The sequence below is a fragment of the Lathamus discolor genome, chromosome 4, assembly GCF_037157495.1.
Source record: "Lathamus discolor isolate bLatDis1 chromosome 4, bLatDis1.hap1, whole genome shotgun sequence".
NCBI classification, from domain to species: Eukaryota; Metazoa; Chordata; class Aves; order Psittaciformes; family Psittacidae; genus Lathamus; species Lathamus discolor.
Genome location: NC_088887.1, coordinates 72,919,577 through 72,939,691, shown reverse-complemented (window position 1 = coordinate 72,939,691; position 20,115 = coordinate 72,919,577). Strand labels below are relative to the sequence as shown.

General features: G+C 35.9%; 1 protein-coding gene across 7 annotated transcripts in view; it reads right to left on the bottom strand.

The window, feature by feature from the left end:
• The window catches only part of DOCK9 (dedicator of cytokinesis 9), a 115,974-nt gene that overhangs the window by 32,349 nt on the left and 63,510 nt on the right, over positions 1-20,115 (bottom strand). For all 7 annotated transcript variants that reach the window (XM_065678017.1, XM_065678018.1, XM_065678019.1 and 4 more), the window contains exons 19-33: positions 19,228-19,320; positions 18,827-18,950; positions 18,330-18,451; positions 16,865-16,951; positions 16,145-16,234; positions 12,998-13,113; positions 12,794-12,863; positions 12,569-12,694; positions 12,382-12,453; positions 7,387-7,533; positions 6,622-6,705; positions 5,882-5,993; positions 2,464-2,642; positions 1,626-1,742; positions 687-807 (exon numbers count right to left, since the gene is read on the bottom strand). In XM_065678017.1, the coding sequence (XP_065534089.1) occupies positions 687-807; positions 1,626-1,742; positions 2,464-2,642; positions 5,882-5,993; positions 6,622-6,705; positions 7,387-7,533; positions 12,382-12,453; positions 12,569-12,694; positions 12,794-12,863; positions 12,998-13,113; positions 16,145-16,234; positions 16,865-16,951; positions 18,330-18,451; positions 18,827-18,950; positions 19,228-19,320 (1,660 nt within the window). The remainder of the gene's footprint in view (positions 1-686; positions 808-1,625; positions 1,743-2,463; positions 2,643-5,881; positions 5,994-6,621; positions 6,706-7,386; positions 7,534-12,381; positions 12,454-12,568; positions 12,695-12,793; positions 12,864-12,997; positions 13,114-16,144; positions 16,235-16,864; positions 16,952-18,329; positions 18,452-18,826; positions 18,951-19,227; positions 19,321-20,115) is intronic.

Genomic DNA, 20,115 nt, shown 5'->3' with positions numbered 1-20,115 from the left:
TTCAGCAAAGTATGTATGCATACACTTAATCCACTTAATCTAGTGCCTATCTCTGACAAAAAGCCCAACTGCATATATACACACAGACTTCTGTACAAATACATACACACAGATGTAAAAGCCAGATGTAGCAATACACACTTACATGACAAAGCATGTATATTAAAAATATTAAAAATGCGGAAGGAGATTTTTTCTTTTTATTTTTTTTTCTGACTAGTAAGTGACACAAGTAATCACAGCAAACATCAGAAACAGTAAAACACACTAAAACAAAGGACTGGAGGGTGCCCACACATGTGAAGCAGCAGCACTCCACTTAGAGGTGGTCTTTAACATCCTGTATAAAATTGTGGATTATGACACTTCTGCCATAAATTACTTAAGGCTAGTCTTGTCTCCCATTTCTCTGCAGCAAGACAGGAAATATCACCTTTGAAAGGGGAAAAAGCAGCATCTTGCAGGAAATAGCTTTAGTTTCAAATACAAAAGCAAAACAAAAAAATTCTCAAATGAAAGATTTCATGTGCAGACCATCAATTCTGACCCACACTGAACACCTGATTGCATTAGGGTTCTGTTAATGAAAGCATCAGTAATATTCAAGTATTATGTGAAAGCAATCAAAATTGGAGACAGAACAATTATTTCTGGTAACAAATGAAATTTTATTTTTAAGTGCTTACCAATGCCAGAGATAACACCAAATAGATCCTTAGGAAGATTGTTATCCAATGTGTTCCCTGATTTTTGCGGTGTTACTAGCTGACTTGCAGTTGGCAAATTAAGGCCTTCGTCCTTTGCGCTCTGTTTGGAAAAGAAAGGAAAATGTGATTACTGTTTTCCAATATTACGGACTTAGTGACTATGACATGCTTAATTTTCTAGAGCAGTATTTGTTACATATTTCTTTCTTAAATTTGGATTTCTATTAAATATGCCAGGATCTACAAGAACAGAGGTAACTGTTGACCCAAACTGGCAGGCAGACCCAAGGGATGCGTAATTTTTTAGTGAAAACCAGACAATTTCATGAAAACTCTTCTCACAGAAATTGTACCAAAAATGGGTAATGGATACAATTGGAAGGCCATTAAACTGCAGAAACAACTGATATTTTTTATTTAAAATACACTATTTCTTCAGCTTCTTTGTCTGCTCTTCTTAGCACTCAAAAAGATGAAGCAGGTCCAGTTTTGTGTGGTCTACAGTTTGTACTGAAACAGAGGCACATGCACCAGAGATGCCGAAAAAGCATGATGCTACATAGCAGTATAACCATGTGGCATTAGAATGATGCTGTGGCAATCTATGTGCCCTAGCGCTCTCCAGAAATCTTAAGAGGTTTAAGCAGAGATTAACAAGGACACTGGAACCTGTATGTAGGACTAAACTAGCTGATTATCATGTTAGGCATAACTTAGCTGGACAAGAGAAACTGCAGCCAAAATCATAAAGGTTAACTAAGCTTTTAAGCTCAGAAAAAGCAGGGAGAAAAAACTCACAGAATTCTGAAGCTTATGAAACTCTGTGTTTCATACAAAAGTATGCAGTGCTTCATACATGCATTGCCCGTAAGTTACAACGAAAATAATTCAAGCTATCAAACAGAAATGGTCACTTACATTGCTGGAAGGGTTAACAGGAAATGGACACACATCTTTAACATTGATCCGCTGAACATTTTCTATGAGCAGTCCAAACAGCGGCAAATACATAGTGGCTATTCTTGCTTGGTGGCTCTAAATAGAGTTTAACAGTTCATTAACAATTACAGATTTATTTTTTACTCATGATTTTTTTAAAGCTATTCAACCCTATATTACAAAAAAAAGAGAGAGCATTTAAGAAATAATCACCAAACCAGACCCCACATTCAATATGTTCACAAACAGCAAAAGCAGTGATCACCACTGTATTTCAGTCTAATATACAAAAGGTCAGTAAATTAACAGTTTCAACATAATGCAGAAAAACCCCTCTAAATTAATGTGATTTTAGCTAAAAAATAATGTGATTTTAGTTAAGGCCTTGCCAAGTAAATTAATATTAAGTTAGCTTGATAAATTAATGATATCTTCCATTGAAAGAGCTTCTCCACAGCACAACCCATGTTAAAAAAAATAAAAATAAAAAAAAAATTACTCAACATTTACTACCATGACTTGTAGCTTTCTTATACTCATTTTATGAATAATAGATGATGAAAGGACAGCTGCCAAATATTAAGACCTAGCGTCTAATGAAAATAAAAGATCTAAAAAAATTTGTAAAACTCTGATTACTTTAAGAACAGCAGTTAGATTACATTGTGCTAAAATGTAATAAACACACGTAATTATGTTCACAGGTGCTTTGTGCTTTCTTTTGGTAAAAATATGTGATTTGCAAATTCATTTTGATACAATTTTCATATTTATTTTCATGACGGTCTGCACAGAAATAGCACAGTAATCCACTTACCCTGGAGGCATATCTATCATCAAAAGAATGTTTTATCATCAAATTCTTGAGCACACTAATAGCAATCTGCCGCACGTCTCTGAACTCTTGTAATGCGTTGCCCACCTCCCTTAGAAGCAGTCCCACTAAGAAGTGATTTTTACAGAACTCATCTGTTAATGAATAGTCCAGGTGGAGGTCTAGAAGTAAAGTGCAAGTTCAATGTAAGGAATGGTATTATTTAAATCAATTTATCAGTTAACTTAAGGCTGAAGTAAAATGTTTCCAACATTACTGACAATAATATGTAATCACAGTTATTCATATATCCCTGGCCCAATTCACTGTAATGATGCATTTATTAAACAGACAACGATGATGTAATGTATATTCAATCAAAAGACGCTCGAGAGAAGTATAAGTATTAAAAAGTATTAAAAAAAATATTTTAAACACTGCCCAATACTCAGAAGTGTTCCTTTTAAATTTACCTGGACCAGCATCTTAATAGCTCCAAATTCAAATTTTATATCTATATTCAGGCACTAAAAACACACCCAGTGAATAAAGGTTTTGCACTGCCCATCTTTCAGGAATTTAGTTGTATGATGGAAATAAAATTTAGATAGTCTGTGGTTCAGTCCCAGGTTAGTAAATTTGAAGGACTGCAAGTGAAACATGGATTAAGTTTTAGATTCTGTACTGCAGTTTTAGGTTCCTTCTTGGTTATCTTACACATGTATCTGTTGTGAACATAGACTATAAAGCTGTGATCTTTGTTAAATGATATTCTTTAAAAAAACTGCCCCCCAAAACTTGCAGTGTATAGAAGTGTAATGAAGAAACTGCATTTGCAACAAAGGTGTCCAAATTAAGCCATTTCTTCTCAATATATCAGAACACAAAAGTACACATTAATATTTAAACACGATAACTAATATGAATCTATGCAAATTTGACCTGCATTATAATATAGTCAGCAAATTTGCTACAAGAATACTGTATTTTGCAGAAATACTTATATATTCAGCATTAATTGCAATAGAATTGTAATTAAAGAATATTTTAACATTTGTGTTTAAACCACTGCAATATAATTTTATTTTATAAAGTATTTCTACCTGTAATTAGCTGTAAATCTTTACTAAGGCCCATAAAGTATTTAGATATTACGTAGACACACACAAAACCCCAGCACATTTGACACAACAAAGTCAAACTGCTCACTTTTAGAAATCTGGTTTTGTGTAATAACATAATACAGCTCATTTATGTACTGGATATATGACAGCTTAACAGCAACTTCAGCTTGAAGGCCTTATTTATTAGAATGCATATGAGTTTCAAATTTCAGCTGAGGAGGTATTCAAGAGTTTCTCATTCACTGCCATTGTCTAATGCAGTAATCAAAAAACAGATTCTAATCTCAAAGCACTTTCATTTTTCAAAGAACTCTTGCAGCAACGGAATCCGTTAAATCAGAAAGAAAAATAAGTAAGACAGCACAGACATTCTACAGGATGCACTTTAGAGCCAACCACTTGATCCAAGATCTCTTCTGACTGAGAGAGCAAAACAGAGCCAGAAGCACTCCTGATAAAGGTTTCCTTTTCTGGTTGAACTCCTAGTTCACCAGGGAGCAGCATTTTAAACTGTTCTTTATTGTGTAATCAGAAACACTATTTTCTCTAGCTTTGCTCTTTTCTACTCATAGTTCCTTTTCTACAGAAATACTCATGCAGTGAATCAAAGATACTTAATGCCACAATTATTAAAGACACTCCTAAAAGCTGAAAAAGACAGACAGAAACAAGTTCTATGCAGCTATCCAGCTCTTAGTCCCAAATCTTGGTGAAAATCATGGTGAAAGCATTAATTAGTTATATTCAACTTCACTAAGCCAGCAGTCTACTGAATAAATACTTCAGAAAAAAATAACATAATCTACAATACTATAAATGTTAGGCACGTTTACTTGCACCTCTAAAAGCACCTTCCTCATCTCTGCTCACTGATGTCTGCTATAGTTCAATGCCTGGAAGAAATTAAAGTCTTCACAGCCACAAATGCAATAGTTAATATACTATTTGTTTTGGCACAAAGCTAGAAGTACCAGGAGCCCAGCTGGGCTAAAGAGGGAATTCCTGACTGAGCTCCAGTGGGGAAAAAAAGAATAAAATAAATAAATAAAAAAAAAAATCACATGAGGTGGAAGCGAGAGCAAGCAACAGGAGGAACACAGAAGCATTAACCAGGTATAGAAGCGTTGTCCTATGCAGGGACAGTGTCAGAGAAGCCAAAGCTCAGCTATAGATGAAACTTATAATGGACATCAAAGGAAACAAGAACAGCTTCTACCATTACATTAGCATTAAAAGCCTGAATAAGGAAAACATGGGATATTTACTGAATGGGGACTGTGGTAAGACAGTGGACTTGGATAAGGCTGAAGTGCTGCATACCTTCATTACCTTATCCTTCACTAATACGGTACTCAGGCCTTAAGAGTCTAGTGACCAACTTCAAGAAATAGAATTATCCACAGTGGATGAGCACCAGGTCAGGGATCTCTTGCAAGACCTCCAGTCATGCAAATCCACAGCACCAGATGAGATACTGAGAGTGCTATCTGGTAACACTGGAAGACCACTCACTTTCACCTTTGTTAGGCCACAGCGATCAGGAGTATAACATAATTGGGACACTGTGATGACTGAAGGTAGACATTGCACGTATCTTCAAAAAAGGGCAAGAAGAATTCAGGGAACTACAGGCTTCACTTTGGTCCATGGAGCAAGTCCTCTTGTAAGCCATTTTTTAACAAGTAAAGAGGAAGAGTGTGACCACAAACAGCCAGGATAGATTTGCCCAGGGTAAACCATGCTTGACTAACCTGTATTGAAGGAGCTCAGCAAAGGACCACCAAGGTAGTTAAAGGGTTAGAGCACATGTCCTGCCAAGAGAAACTGAGGCAACTGAGCTTGTTCCAGCTGGAGAAGGGAAGGCCTGATGTGACCCGAGCAGGAGGTTGCACTACAGACCTTCTGAAGTCCCTTTTCATTTGAATAGTTATATGAAAGAAGAACTAAAAACTATACCAAACCTCACACTGCACACCTATGGGAGTGTTGCAGGCTTCTGCAGCTAGTGAATTAAAAAGCTAACTCATGTAAAAAAGCAAACAATCACAGCAGAAAAGGGAGGCAGAGTCAAGGATGTAGTTCAACATATCCTTCAATGACTAGATTCTTTGGCTAGATTACTCTGCTACCTAAACTATTCCTTTAAATTTAAATGAAATTATTACAACTTTAGGTTTCAATTTAACAATTTCAAGGTTTCCAACATCTCACAGACCTGAAGTTACAATATCTACAAGTATAATAACAAAAAGGTGGCAATTGAGAAATGTACCATATACTACAGAAGAAGAATTTACCTTGGTATCTCTGAACTCTGCCTTTTCCAAATGGCATTGGTAGATTCAAAGGTATATAGTGCTCATGATTACAGACTACACGGAGAAATTCAAATTTGAATTCAAAAAGAGTCTGCAAAAAGAATTCAAGGTATAAATTAAATATCTTATGCAGTGATTGGAATAACACATTAAAAACAGCTTTTTAACACAAAAGCGTGATTTCCCTCAGCCTTGTGGTATGAGGGATATAGAACTCTCAAAGTTCGACATGTCAGTATAAAATAATTCCAGCACAGTTCATACTTGACAACTCAATATACTTCTATTTACTATTCCCATTGTCTGAAGTTATTTAAGTTTACTAAGATGTTATGTATTGATGAAAGAAAAGTTTGAACCCACAGAAGAAAGTCTTTGAATACCTGGTACATGCTTTCACCACTACAGTAAATGTACAGAAACTTAGCAGGTATCAACTCTTCCAACTTTAGCCTTTCTCACATTCATGTTCAAAAGTTCTGCTTACTGTTGCACACCCTCCCCCCTTTCACAGTACACACAGTCTAGGGTGGTAAAGTTGCATCTGAGGATGGAAACCAAAATATGAAAAGTGATTTGATGGAAAAACCCCACACTCTAGGCACAGTACACGGATTTCTAACGTAACTGGGAAGAAGTCTGAAGCCTTAATGCAGTACTCTATCCACATGCATCAAGAGGCAACTCCTAAAAATAGTTTGTTTAAAAACACTAAGTACCTTTGGATCTCCTGGGGCAAAGCAGCTGATGTAGTTATTGATCTGCTTGAAAACAAAGCCTCTATCCATAAAAGTAAAACACCTCTGAGAAAACCAAGCAAAACCAAGATACAATTGATTTAGTACTGTTGCAGTGCTCAGTAATTACATTTTTGTATTCAATAAGTTTATCTTCTAAACATATTATTGGTATTTCAGTTTGAAAATAAAAAACAATAAAACAAGGAAGCTAAACAAATTTATACATATATAAATACAATTTTTTCCCTTAAGACAGCAGAATGTAAACAAATTGCAAATGAAAAGGATTTTCATGAAAATGCCTCTATCTTGACAGAAACAAAAATGCCATACCACTAGCAGCTTCTTAAAAGAAAATATTTCCCATCCTTTTTTCTCCCTACTGGATCTTATTGGCTTAAAAAGGAAAGACACTGCAAGTCTGTCTATATAAAATACATGCAAATAAGTCATTACTCGAGAAGATAACCTAGATGATAATTCTAAAGAAAAATACCCCGAAATTCACTTTTTGATAAAATAAGTTCATTTTTAAAACTATCAAACTTCTGAACAATGGTCTTCTTGATTATAGAAGACGCAAATTATAATTCAGTGCATTTTAACTTGGACATAAAATTATATTTAGAAAGAATTATGTGTATTCAGTTTTACATGAGTTGGGTTTAAGATTCTTTAAAATCCATGAAGAAGTAGTATTATTGAAAAAAGTAACCAGAGAGACTAAGTCGCTTGTGTACCTACTTTTATAAAGGTAGCAAGGCTATGGTTTGCATTCTTTGAAGCCTCTGGATTGTCTCTGTACTTCTGAGTGATGTGTGGCATCAGCATATTAACAACCGTTTCAACTGCATGGTGAAAGGAAGCTGAAAATCTCTGGTTTCGCAACAGCTAGAAACAAATTCAGATACAATATTTAATATGGTTTATAACACTAAAATAGATCAGAAAATTTCATTTAGATTAGACACAGATACCCTGACAGGGAGAGGGGAAACAATGAGTCTTCAATTTTTCTCATTTGTCATTTAAAGTAACATTTCCTTTAAATATGAGATTTTCCTAAACTTTCTAGACTGAAGGGGGAAAAAGAGCATTGAGTTAAAAGACAATATTACTACCTGCATTGACATCTGTAATTAAAATTCAACCAAAGCAGCCTTTGAATACTATACAAAAACACATATATAAAAGCTAAGTGCAACACATTAATATTTTTCTAGACTGCAGTAAACTTGATGACAGAAGCTACGAATAAAAGGGAAACCTTCCACATTACCTATTTTCCTTTCCAAAGCAGATACCATCTACTTCACATATAGTAACCCAAAAAAACCCAAAAACAACAACCAAAACAAAAAAAAAAAACACCCAAAACCAAACCCCAAACCCCAAGGTTCAGAATCTTACTTTCTATATGGTTTTAATTTTCCACAATTAGAACTGTTTTCCCTTGCTTTTTGGTAGTTCGCCAGTTGGCTTAGAAGATTCACAATTCTTCCTTTCCACACACCATCTATATTATCTTCAACTTTTTGGCACTGCAGAGCCTCTTACATTTATCTATATCTTACAATCTTTAATAAAGATTCTGGTTTCTGGCTGAAGGGACTTAATGACAGGTGATACGAAGCTCAAGAACTTGATGCTGACAAGAGCTGTTTCAACTGTACAGTCACTATGTCTTTTCTTTCTAAAAACTGAAAATCAAAACATCCAAGTTCTCTGAATACTTTGTTACTTAATAATTTTTTGAACAGTACTGAATGCAATATTCCTAGGCAGAACAAGTCATTGTCAAGACCTTGCTATGATTATATCATTTGCTGTCTGTGTTTGAACTGTGCTCCAAAATCTCTAGTTCTATTTTTCAAAAAATAGATGTTAAGACTGAAAAAGATCCTTGTATAAATATCAACATATGTCATTAGTATTTCATTAATGACATAACAATTAAAAATTAAAAATTCTGTTAAGTGGGTATGCCAGTCAGTGTCCTGTCATATTCTTGTAACTTAAGTCTTTGTTGGACAGTAATTAAATACTTTTTAAAATATTACAAAATTCTTGCTATAGAAATAATTTTGCTGCACCCAGAAAATCATCTTTTAATCACATATCCTAAGTAGGAAATGCGTGAATGCGTGTTCCATTTACTACTTCACCCAGTAAGACAGAAAAAAGCTACCAAGCACTTCATTTGATATTCAAAGGGCATGTAAACCAAGAAGCGATGCTCAGGAACAAGGATACATGCAAAAAAGAGGAAAGCCCTGCTCGTATTTCTTTCATGTCACAGGTAAGATGACAATGAGGTTAGTTCTAAAACTGGAGATGTCTTTTTTAACATGAAATGTGGAGGCAACAACAAAAATCACTTCAGTAGTTTGTAAGCTATGATCCTTACTTCATGTTATTGCAAGGAAGAATGACAAAAAACAGCAACTCAAGGTGACAGGCAGCAAAATACTAGAATCTAATGGTGCCTGTTAAAAGAATTTCTCGTATTTGGGAGTTGCTTTTGAAGATACTGTTAAAAAACAAAAAAAATATTAACCTGAAACTCCCAATTGGTACTTTCTACAAAATGTGTGTTTACAACTATGCAATTAAAATGAAATATAAATTTTTAACCTACCTAAAAAATTTTGTATGGTGGAAAGATTACTTAAAATGACCAAATTTTTCAAATTTTATATGATCATGTAAACCCAAATAATAGACTAAATTTGATGCAACAAGTGGATGCACAATGCCACTTAAATACTGTCATAATTCCTAGACCAATCTTCAGAAATATAAACATACACTGATTTGTCTCCTGCCTACATCTTTTGGTACATTTTAATGAAAAACCCAGGCATAGTTATAACAACCCTTAGGAATCTATCTCAGAAGACCACAAAAGACCATAGCATGTAATTTATAGCATACAGTAAAACACAAAATGAACTGCTTAATCTTTCAAGTACAGCAAACCTGAGGCCATTGGAATTCAGCTACTGGTTCTTACTACTGAAAAAAGAAAATATTCAGTGCCTTCCCTTATAGTTACTTAGGTCACCTAGACATAAAGAGACGGAGGTCTTCCTGAGTAATAATCATGGTTATGCCTATCCCAATTCACACCGTAATTCTGTAACATCAGGTAATAAAATCAGTCTCAGGCACCTGTAACTGACACATTATTCCCTTATCAACTTCCTTTTCCCTAAAATGAAAGTCTTGTTCCTTGTATGTATGTGCTGGGGCTTTCCAAATATCAATTTATTATTAGAATTACATGGGTCAGTAAAGACACACTAGCTCTGAGCAAATGAGTCAGCGGAGCACTTGTAGAGGAAAGAAATAACTATAAAAAAATGGAAAAAATATATATTAAGAGCTAGTAATAATGTGAATGCTCCCCAATGGTAGCATGCCATACTAAACAAGAGATGTAAATTACATCGGCAAGAATACTGAAAACACGAACACTGGTGGAGCTATTCTGAAAAGTAAACTGCATTCGTTTTTTGTTTGCTTACAGGTTCATGCTTTAAAAATGTTATATTCTGCTGTGCTTTTTTAATCCATCTTCTGATCTCAATTTAAAAATACAATTCCTATTGTAAGGAAGTAATAATTACATTAAGGAAATGGGTTTGCATGACAGCAAGTTAGTGGCTTCTTTGAAGTTCTTTTTTAAACCAATACACTGTTTCCTAACTTGTGAGGACTTCTGTAAGTTTGTTAAAACCAGAAAAATTATATAAACTTTGTTTAGCCAAGCAAAACCAGCATGTTGTTGTTTTCAGAGCGTCACCTACCAAATCCAAGAGAAATCTTCCTTGAGCTATAAAAGTTTCACATACACAATGTGAACCTTGCCCAGAAGCACCACATTCTGTTATTGGAAAAACTGTATCCTTCTCAGAGAACTGAATACTGTAAAATAAAAAGTACTGCCAAAAATGTCAGGTAAGTTCTAGAACCAACAGAAATTCTGTCAGTGTTTTTCAGTAATAATTTAACTGATTAGAAGATCAAAATAGTCGTGTGAAATAAGAAATACTCTGTTCACAGACTGACCAGAAGTGCAAACTCTTTGCTCAAGGAACATCAAATCAATAACAGAAATTTAAGTTTAAAAACCCTGAATTATTCAAACAGATGGTATGAACTGCTTTAGACCGAAAGATGGATTTAGATTAGATATTGGGTAGAAGTTCTCTACTGTGAGGGCTGGTGAGACATTGGCACAGGTTGCCCAGAGAAGCTGTGGCTGCCCCATCCCTGGCAGTGTTCAAGGCCAGGCTGGATGGCGCTTTGAGCAACCTGGTCTAGTGGAAGGTGTCCCTGCCCATGGCAGGGGGGTTGGAACTACGTGATCTTTAAGATCCCTCCCCACCCAGACCATTCTGTGACTATATTTAAATGGAGACAAATCTTTTTCCTTATATGAAACGTCAATACAACAGCCAGCATCTCACAATGCCACAAGCAAAAGTTTGAATCACAGAATCAGAAACACTGAATTAACTAGGTTGGAAAAGACCTCTAAGATCATTGAGTCCAACCATTACCTCAGGACTGCCAAGTCCACCACTAAACCATATTGCTAAGGGCAAACTGATTTCCTCTCATGGCTGCCCCTCATGTCCTCCACTCAGAGTCACTCATCATCACACCTCATCTCCCCTCAACATCTCCCCTCATGATCTCCACTCACAGCCATCCCTCATTTACCTCCCATAGTGGCCTACTCTGTATAGCTGCTTCCTCTACCCCTCACAGCCACCCCCCTTACCTCCCCTTAAGATGGGTGGCCCTTCTGGCCACCCTCACGGCCCATGGCCGCCCTGCTCTCCTTTCATGATCCCCTCTCAACTGTCATGTCCAGCCCTCTTCTCCCCTCACAAAGGCCCCTCATGAGCTCCCCTCACAAGTGCCCCTCACGACCTCCACTCACAAGCACCCCTCATGCCTGCCCCTCACAAACTCCCCTCACATCTGCCCTTCACAAGCTCCCCTCTTCAAATGCAAAATAACAGGATGGAGTCAGACATTCTTTGCTTATTTTAGCTACTCACAGAAAACAAAGTCAGAATAGAACACAGCTGGGCAGACTGAGGCGGGGGGAGGTTTAGCTTAAAATACACAACTGATTTTGGTACTAAATGAGGAGCCTGGCAAACTGAGCTTCTCCTGCATTCCAGAGGAACGGGAAAAATAGTTGTGTGTGTAACAGATTTTTTTCCTTATTCTATTCTGATTGTTTAAAATTAATTAATTAGAATTCTTCCCATTTCTACAAAGTGTGCAATTCACTGTTCTCAGAGTCATTTTATATCGCAGCTATTGTGCTGCTCAGGACAAAGCCCACATATTTCTGAGTAATGCTTACATTAAAGTGCACAGTGTTATCTATTGCTTCCAGCCTCACAGTACCGTAACTATTAAGAGATCTCACTAGAATCTGCAGATTTACACAGAGAGCTCTGCTGTATGGATTTTAAGGGGTTTCTAACCTTTTACAGTAATGCTGAATCTAGCCCTCTGGTTTTCCTGTCTAATATTTCAATTGCTTTCTCCTGCTGCTTTGCTCTTTCCTCCTCTTTCTTACAAATCATTACATATAAATCATAACCAATATAAAAAACTTTTTCTTCTAATATGCAATAAAAATATGTGATTAGAGAAAGCAGAGACTACACAAATTTTATTTAGAATAACATTTTCTTGCAAAAGTTGACATACCTTCACTTTAGAGTTTTCTATCAAATGCTGAGCCATTGACTTTATCAGAACTTCAAAGAAAAACCATGAATACTGCAGAGAAAAGAAAACATTCTGTAAAATCGCCACATGCATTCAACTACTAGTTCAATGCAGTTATTCTTCAGTTATGACCAGGTAAGAACACAAAGTATGGTTCAATATATACCTTAAGTAGCTTGTTGCTTGTAAGAAAGTCAGCAGATGGCTTTAAAATCGTTGTCATGGACTTTGTCAGCTCTTCATGCACTGTCTTATATTCAGAAGCAACATAGGGTTCAGCTTTATAGCCATACTTAGGGAGGAAAACCAGAATTGAAATAAAACAGATGCAACTAAATTTACTCTTTTTAGAGAAACAGAAAAAGGAAACACTTAAATTACTTTTACCTACCTTGACATAAGATCTCAAGTAGCTATCCAAGCCTTCTTCATGACACTGAGCAACAATATGGATAATGACCCTAAACAGAAGTCAGAAACCAAATAAGCCTACAAAAAAGCTATGATAGCAACAGTAAAAATGCTACTCAGTTATAGATTTGTGTGATAACCCAGTCACCACTTAAAACTCTACAAAGCACTGAAAATTCTTTACCTTGTCACATTGACTGCAACTTCCTCTTGAGTTGCTCTAGTGAGAACTCGGAACAACTGGTTTAGAACAGTTGGCAGAAACGCTATCATCACATGGCCTTCCATAGCGTGAAGGCTCTAAAAGAAAGCAGTAATACCGTTACTCCCTTAAAACAATGGCATTTAAATCACAAGTTCTGCAATGATAAAATTTAGGGCAAGTCTTCTTCCAAAAAGACTTACACACTGCTCGCACTGCTCCCCAAAGAAATACTGCACGGGAAGCAACCGAGAATAGTTTCCAACATAAATAGTAAATATTTTCTACATTCAGGTAAATTAGGGATAAAAAATAAGTTTTATTCAAAGCATTTTAGAAGTAGCTATTTGTACTTTTCCATTGAAATGCATTCTATGTAATGTGTACACCACAGCAACCAGACACTGACACTCCGGTATAGTTTGCTATTTTCTCCACCAATGCAGACATTTAGCAAACAGAAGTTCCACAAAAACATACAGGTTGATTACACTTGATAAGTGCAATACCAGTTACAGTAGTTACTGCAAAACAACAAACTAATATGGTAAAAAACAGAATGAACTAAAATCCCTAACTACCTAATGACGGAAACTGGAGACAGCGTATTACTAACCACTCAGCTTCTTCATGAAATGCCTTTGCATTCCACCACATGCAAAGGATTTTATAGACATAACCACCTTGACATAAAATGCAGTGTATGGCATCTCATTGTTTTGTGCCATAAAGTCCCCTGGAGCTAGAGTAAGCTGGACAAAAAAAAGTGTCTATTTGCTGAACATGCATATAGACAACAAATTTCAAACATTTCTATTTAGTGTTAGATAGCTGTCTTGTGCTTAAATGTTTGCCTGTATGCACATTCACACTATTCAGAACTCTAAATAGTCTTCCTTCCTACATGATCTGTGATTCTTCTTGGAAACATCAGTCATAAGCTACAGCATCTTTGCTCTAAACCTTGAATATCAGAGCATTGGGTAAACATGCAAGTGGAACTTCAGCTCACACTTCTTTCCAGGATGCAAACATTTTTTGGTAAAGGAGCTGTTTGAAGTAGCACTCTGAAGTGGACTTGTGACCCAACTTCTGATGCCTTTGAGCATCAATTACACTGAGACTGCCAGAAGTAGCTGTGCCCTTTGATCTCTCAGGCAGCAATGGAAGTAACTACAAGCAGATTCCTCAACTTATGAGATGCTAAGTGACGTCTGGACTCATGAAACATGAAGGAGAGCATAATCAGGTAAGTCTCAGAAAACCTTTAATTAGAAGTGTCAGATGGTGCTTTCACAAAATCCTGTTAGGGAGAGCAAGAGCAGAAAGAAGAGAGAATGAAGGAACACTTGTCAGGTTCAGCAACCCAAGTTACTCTGCCAGTAGCACACTGACTTCATGAAGAAAATTAAATCCTAAGTATTTAAATGTGTTATTGTACCATAAATATTACCTGCAGCAAACTGTCATCAGTGAACTAAAACAACTGATCTTTAAGGAGCATTTAGCACCCAGGCTGCCAAATCTGGCACAGGCAGGTACAAGCTGACACACAGAAGGCAACCTCTCAATACAGGAGAAGTAAAAAGTATTTGGGTCCCTGTGAGATCAAGCTAGACAGGAATTCGGCCAAACGCAACTGAAAATAGCCATAAGTTATAGTTGACATAGAAGAAAGCATTTGTTTTCTGTTACCATGAAGCAAGGCAATAAAGAAAATATGATGTGTTAATCTAGTATAAACAGTAGGAAGCAATAGGTAAAGAGGTTCTCAGTGTACACAGTTAGAAAGACTACTTTGAAAAGTGTCAACGATGACAGGATTTGCAAGTGTGGTATAACAGAGGGTTTCTGCACATAAGCTGTTTCTAGCTTCAGCAGGACCTCAGTACTGCAGAGTGCTGACTTCTAAAGCCAAACACTGCCAGGCTTAGTGCTAGTGTCATCTAAGTGGGGACTGTCTGGTACAATAACTGCAGCAGAAAGCAGAGGAAATCAGGATGGCTCCAGATCTTAAAAAAACAATATAAAAAAATAAATAAAAAAAACCATTGAGGCACTTGAAATAGATAGTTCAAGTGAGAAAAGCAGAGAAATGACATCTCAAAACAAGAATGTCAGTAGCAGAAACCCAAGTGAGAGGCATCTCTAATGACACATTCTAAGTAACCATGGCGGATGATGAAGTTATGCTACAAAATTATTTGTTCTTTGTTTTACCCTTTTGATGTGAGGCTACAATAGCCAGAATCCTTTCTAAGAGGGTGCATGATTGTCACATGCTTTGCCAGCATGTTTTAGGATTGCAAAATTTCAGAATGATAAGGACAAATAGGAGATGGAGAAACAGGTCTGTCAGTAAAAAATGCTAATAGTAAAAAAAACCCGAACACCTATTTCCAAATAGACTTATTCATTATTCTGCTGCTAATGTAATGTGTCCTGCTTTATACCAAAGCTGATCACAGAAATCTTGGGACAAGGAAGAAGACTCTGAGCCATGGTTCTGACATAACCTGGGTCCCAAAGCAAGTCCAGTTTAGAAGTGTGTCACATTTAATAGTCAAGTTCTTACTTAAATGTCCTGAGTAGAAAGTCCAGTTTTATTAACCGATGGTATTCAATTACAACTACAAATTCTGTTGTGCCCAAGAAAAATAGTTACCTGTGATACCTTACATAGATTTTAAGGTGACTAAATTTTGGGCTTCACATTAAAAATACAGCCTACTTGGTTAAGACAAAATTGCTGTGGAAACCATGCACTCTACTGATCTAATCCTGAAAGAAAACTGTTGACATGACAATTATGACCTCCTAAGAAACATTTTAGAAAATCAGGAGTCATCATTCCTTGCTATTCCCCCATGCAGTTCAATTTGATTATTTTGACAAACTAAGCCATCAGTATTTCAAATTTATCACTCCTAAGGCTGACCAATGCTGTCTCATTATTTCCTCATGGTTTCCTCTTATACTGCAACTGTAATTTATCTAAGGCAGGAAGTACCTTTTTGTTCTTTCTTATACTGATTATTCCATTAATGAGATCGAGAAAATGTCTGAAGCTCTAAGGCTTTGCAAAAGTATAAATAAATAATTTATCTCTTATTCATTGCCATTTTATACCTTTAGATATTTTACAAGATCAGTTCCTAGTGCACGAGCTCCAGACTCAGTTTTCTGACAGTACTGAAAAAAATTATGCAAGTGCTGGTCCTGTCAAAGACAAAAAGAACAACAAATTAAACGATATCCAACATCGCTATCCATAATCCAAAGCAGAACACATTAAAAAGATTGATATGTAGAAATCCATATAGGTGTCCACAGATTCAATTTTCAAAAATAACTGAAGTTCACTATTCCAAAGACTAAGTTAGTCTACATGTAATGTTTATTTTTTTAATGCACGTAAGAAATTTCCAGTGATTTCTGAATACAAAACAGCACCTGTATTTGTTTCAAACCAATTGACATGCAGAAAATAGCACACTTAACATTCATTATCCCAACCAATTATATTATATATTTTGTAAGTAGCTATAACAGGACTCATTGCTTTGTAGACATTCCAGTAGATAGCTTTCAGACAATTATGACCTCTCATCTAACAGTGAAATATAGATTGGAATGGATGACAATTTTAGACAAAAGGCTCACATTTTAATAGCTTCCATGTAAGATCTGTTGCTTTTCACAGCTGATGTAAGAGATACTATGCAGAGCATCCAAGAGACAAAGAGATCAACATACTGACTTTAAGAAACTTCCCAATAGTCTATATACATAAAACAAACACACAGTATTCCTAAAACCTTCTCTAATTTAATTTGTTTCATAACTCACCTGTGTATACACAGTTGACACCAGATGAGTGGATATTTTCAACAGTTGTTTGCCTCCATCTACCCATTTAATTTCAGGACCAGAATGCTGCATGCACATATGCAGAGGAAAAGTAAAATAATGTAGCAGTATACTAGAGTAAAACAATTTGTTCATAGTACCACAAACAACAATTTTTATATTTTTCTTAAACAGGTTGAAGAAATGTGTGCAATGAATAAAGTCATAAAAAAAGGAAAATTATGCAGGCAATATTATCAAAAGCACTTATGAAGCTTAAAATGGTTTTTTGTAAGTCCCACAGAGGTTTCCTCACTGGCTAAAAAATCTGCTTTTCTATAAGTCACAGATTTCATGTTTCACCTACAACTGCAAAGAAACTTCTGACTAAAGAGAAGTATCTACTAGTTTTCTGAGAAAAAAAAATAAGAATTTCCACAGATACTGACAGAGTTTAAACCTTAACAGAGGTTACAAACAGGTAGCAGCCAGTGCTTCCTTTCCATCCCATATCCAAAGAACTAAGAATGGGAACACTCAGCTGTCTATCCTGACCAGGTAGGGAGAGATTTTACTGCTGGATCTACAACTAGTCTTATTGGTCCTAACCTTCTACCTGTGGGCGTGAGCAGAGACAAACAGCAGAGGCATAAAGAATACACCTACAATGTGAAAAGATGAGATGTGAAGGAGACGATGGCTGGAAAGCTTACAGCAGAGTTTAAAAAAGAAATGGTGGTAGAACAGGAGGACAGCAGCACCTCTTGCTGCTGATTTTAGGCCTCTTCCTCCAGAATGAGTCAATTTCATCTCTGCATTTCATTCGCTTAGTCAAATTGCCTATCACATTTTACGTTTTGTATCCTCCTTGGTATAATTTTTATTACTACAACTTTGCAAGCTTTCTGCTTTGAAAAGTACAACCATAAATTTCACTCGTGAAATATAAATATCACAAAAAATCAAGATGTGAGAATAAGACTTGTTCAGGAATAAAGGACTTACTGAAAGGAGACAGCATGAAATGCTAAAAAAAATTTAGTACAGGACTTCAGATTATTTGCAAATCTTCATAAACTGAAAAATAGTTTAATATATTCTAAAATTACTGTAACTTCTAGTTAATTATTACTAGAAAAAATTAAACATTTCCCAAGCACATCAGTTAAATAATAACAGAAGTAAGTACTTAAAAAATCTAAATGAAAAACTATATTCAGATAGGTTGATTTAAACTCTTGTAAAAGTCAGAATTTAATCATAAGTTTTGTCTCCCATTTCTACTTGTGTTTGCTTGTTTCCTTTAAATCAGATGTCAGTTTTGCAAAGAACTCTATTTCAACTATAAAAGAAAAAAAATTCTACTAGAAAATTACTTAAATCTTATCAGACTGGGGAATTACATTCAAACCTTCTCTCCACATCTTTTTTTTTTTTTTTTTAATATTAATTTTATATAACATACCTTTCCAACCCCCACTTCTTGATAACTAAGATAGCCTGACGGAAGATTTGCCGACACTGGGATGTTTTGCTCATTGGTCACCACTCTTCCATCCTTTATTAGAGGGAGCCAAGAATACCCGACTACAGAACATGAAAGACAAGTAGTTTTAAGTGTGTTATGAATCCGGACATAAACCCTTACAAAAGTCTTACTTCTGATATGTAATTCATAAGACAGAAAATGTTACTGTAAAGGTCAAATGATTTGAACTCAAACAATTAGAAACCATTACAAAGGCAAATAAATTGTCACCAAGCTTGAAAAAGCCCCATATATTTGATAAACATTCTAAAACAACATTTGAAACATTTGAATTAAAATAAATAATTAATGAAATCAGTCAGTAAAATGTAATTAGAAAGCATTATTTAGATCATGAAAATCACGGGTTACTGTATAAGCATACCTCAAAATCTCCCCAGTAATTACTGAAAATAAATCATTAGTGTACAAACCTTGTGTTTCAACAGTATCTTTCTTCTTTGTACTCCCTTTGCTTGAATTATCACAGCTGACATGGTAAAAGGTGAACAACAAATGGTGCTTTTCATGTAACTGAGTGGGCAACTCTATTTTGATCTGAAAGGCAAAGAATCACAACCTTTGTAGAACTCTTTAGCTAGAGCAGTGACATGCTTTACTGATTTCACACTTAGAAAGCAATTCCAGAGTATGTGTTATTTGAAGCAAGATCAAGAATTATACACACAAAACTTACAAACGTACTTCAGTGAAAACGGAAGCTGATTTACCTGAAATCATGATCAAGAACTTTGCAATCTTCAAATTTTTTACTGTATTTTCGAATTTACATAATACCTAAATCAGTAAACATTACCTTAGAAAGGTAGCTTACCTCATCATAAAACTCTGGATTTTGATGGTGATGCAGAACAGCAGCAAATGCACTTCTAGTAAATATTGGTCCACCTGGCCTACCATAGATACACTAATAATCAAAAAAAAGAAAGAACAAAAAAAAAAAAACCCTGTGAACATTTTCCACTCTCAGCTTAGAATCTGCTTCGTCTAGAAATTGAAATATTTTAACCTTCTGTTTATAGAATCATGGAACATTTAGGGTTGGAAAGGACTTTAAGATCATCTAGTTCCAACCCCCCTGCCATGGGCCTCCCATGAGGGACACCTCACACTAAACCATGTCACCCAAGGCTCTGTCCAACCCAGCCTTGAACACCGCCAGGGATGGAGCATTCACAACTTTCCTGGGCAGCCCATTCCAGTGCCTCACCACCCTTACAGTAGAGTATTTCTTCCTCATATCCAGTCTAAACTTCCCCTGTTTAAGTTTGAACCCATCACCCCTTCTATCGCTACAGTCCCTGATGAAGAGTCCCTCTTCTGCATCCTTTTAGGCCCCCTTCAGACATTGGAAAAACATTTAACTTGACTCCTTCACATAGACAGGGGCTCACATGATCTGTGGACTGCCTGCTGCGCAGTAACGCTGACACTGTGATTTCACCTCAGATTTCCTATATATTTTTCTATTTCTCTTCTTCCAGGAACCTCTTCTACACTGTGGTAGCCCATAAACAAACACAGAGCTCGACTCTGCAGTTGATCTGAAGCTTTAAAACAGTAATTTTAAAGAATTCCTCCTGTGGAGCAGGCATAACCCACACTTATTTGCAACAAGTTTATTTTTGGAATTTTCAATGATATAAGGAAATTAAATGCTCTGAGGGTTTTTTAGAAATCTGTCATAACTAAGCAAGTTATC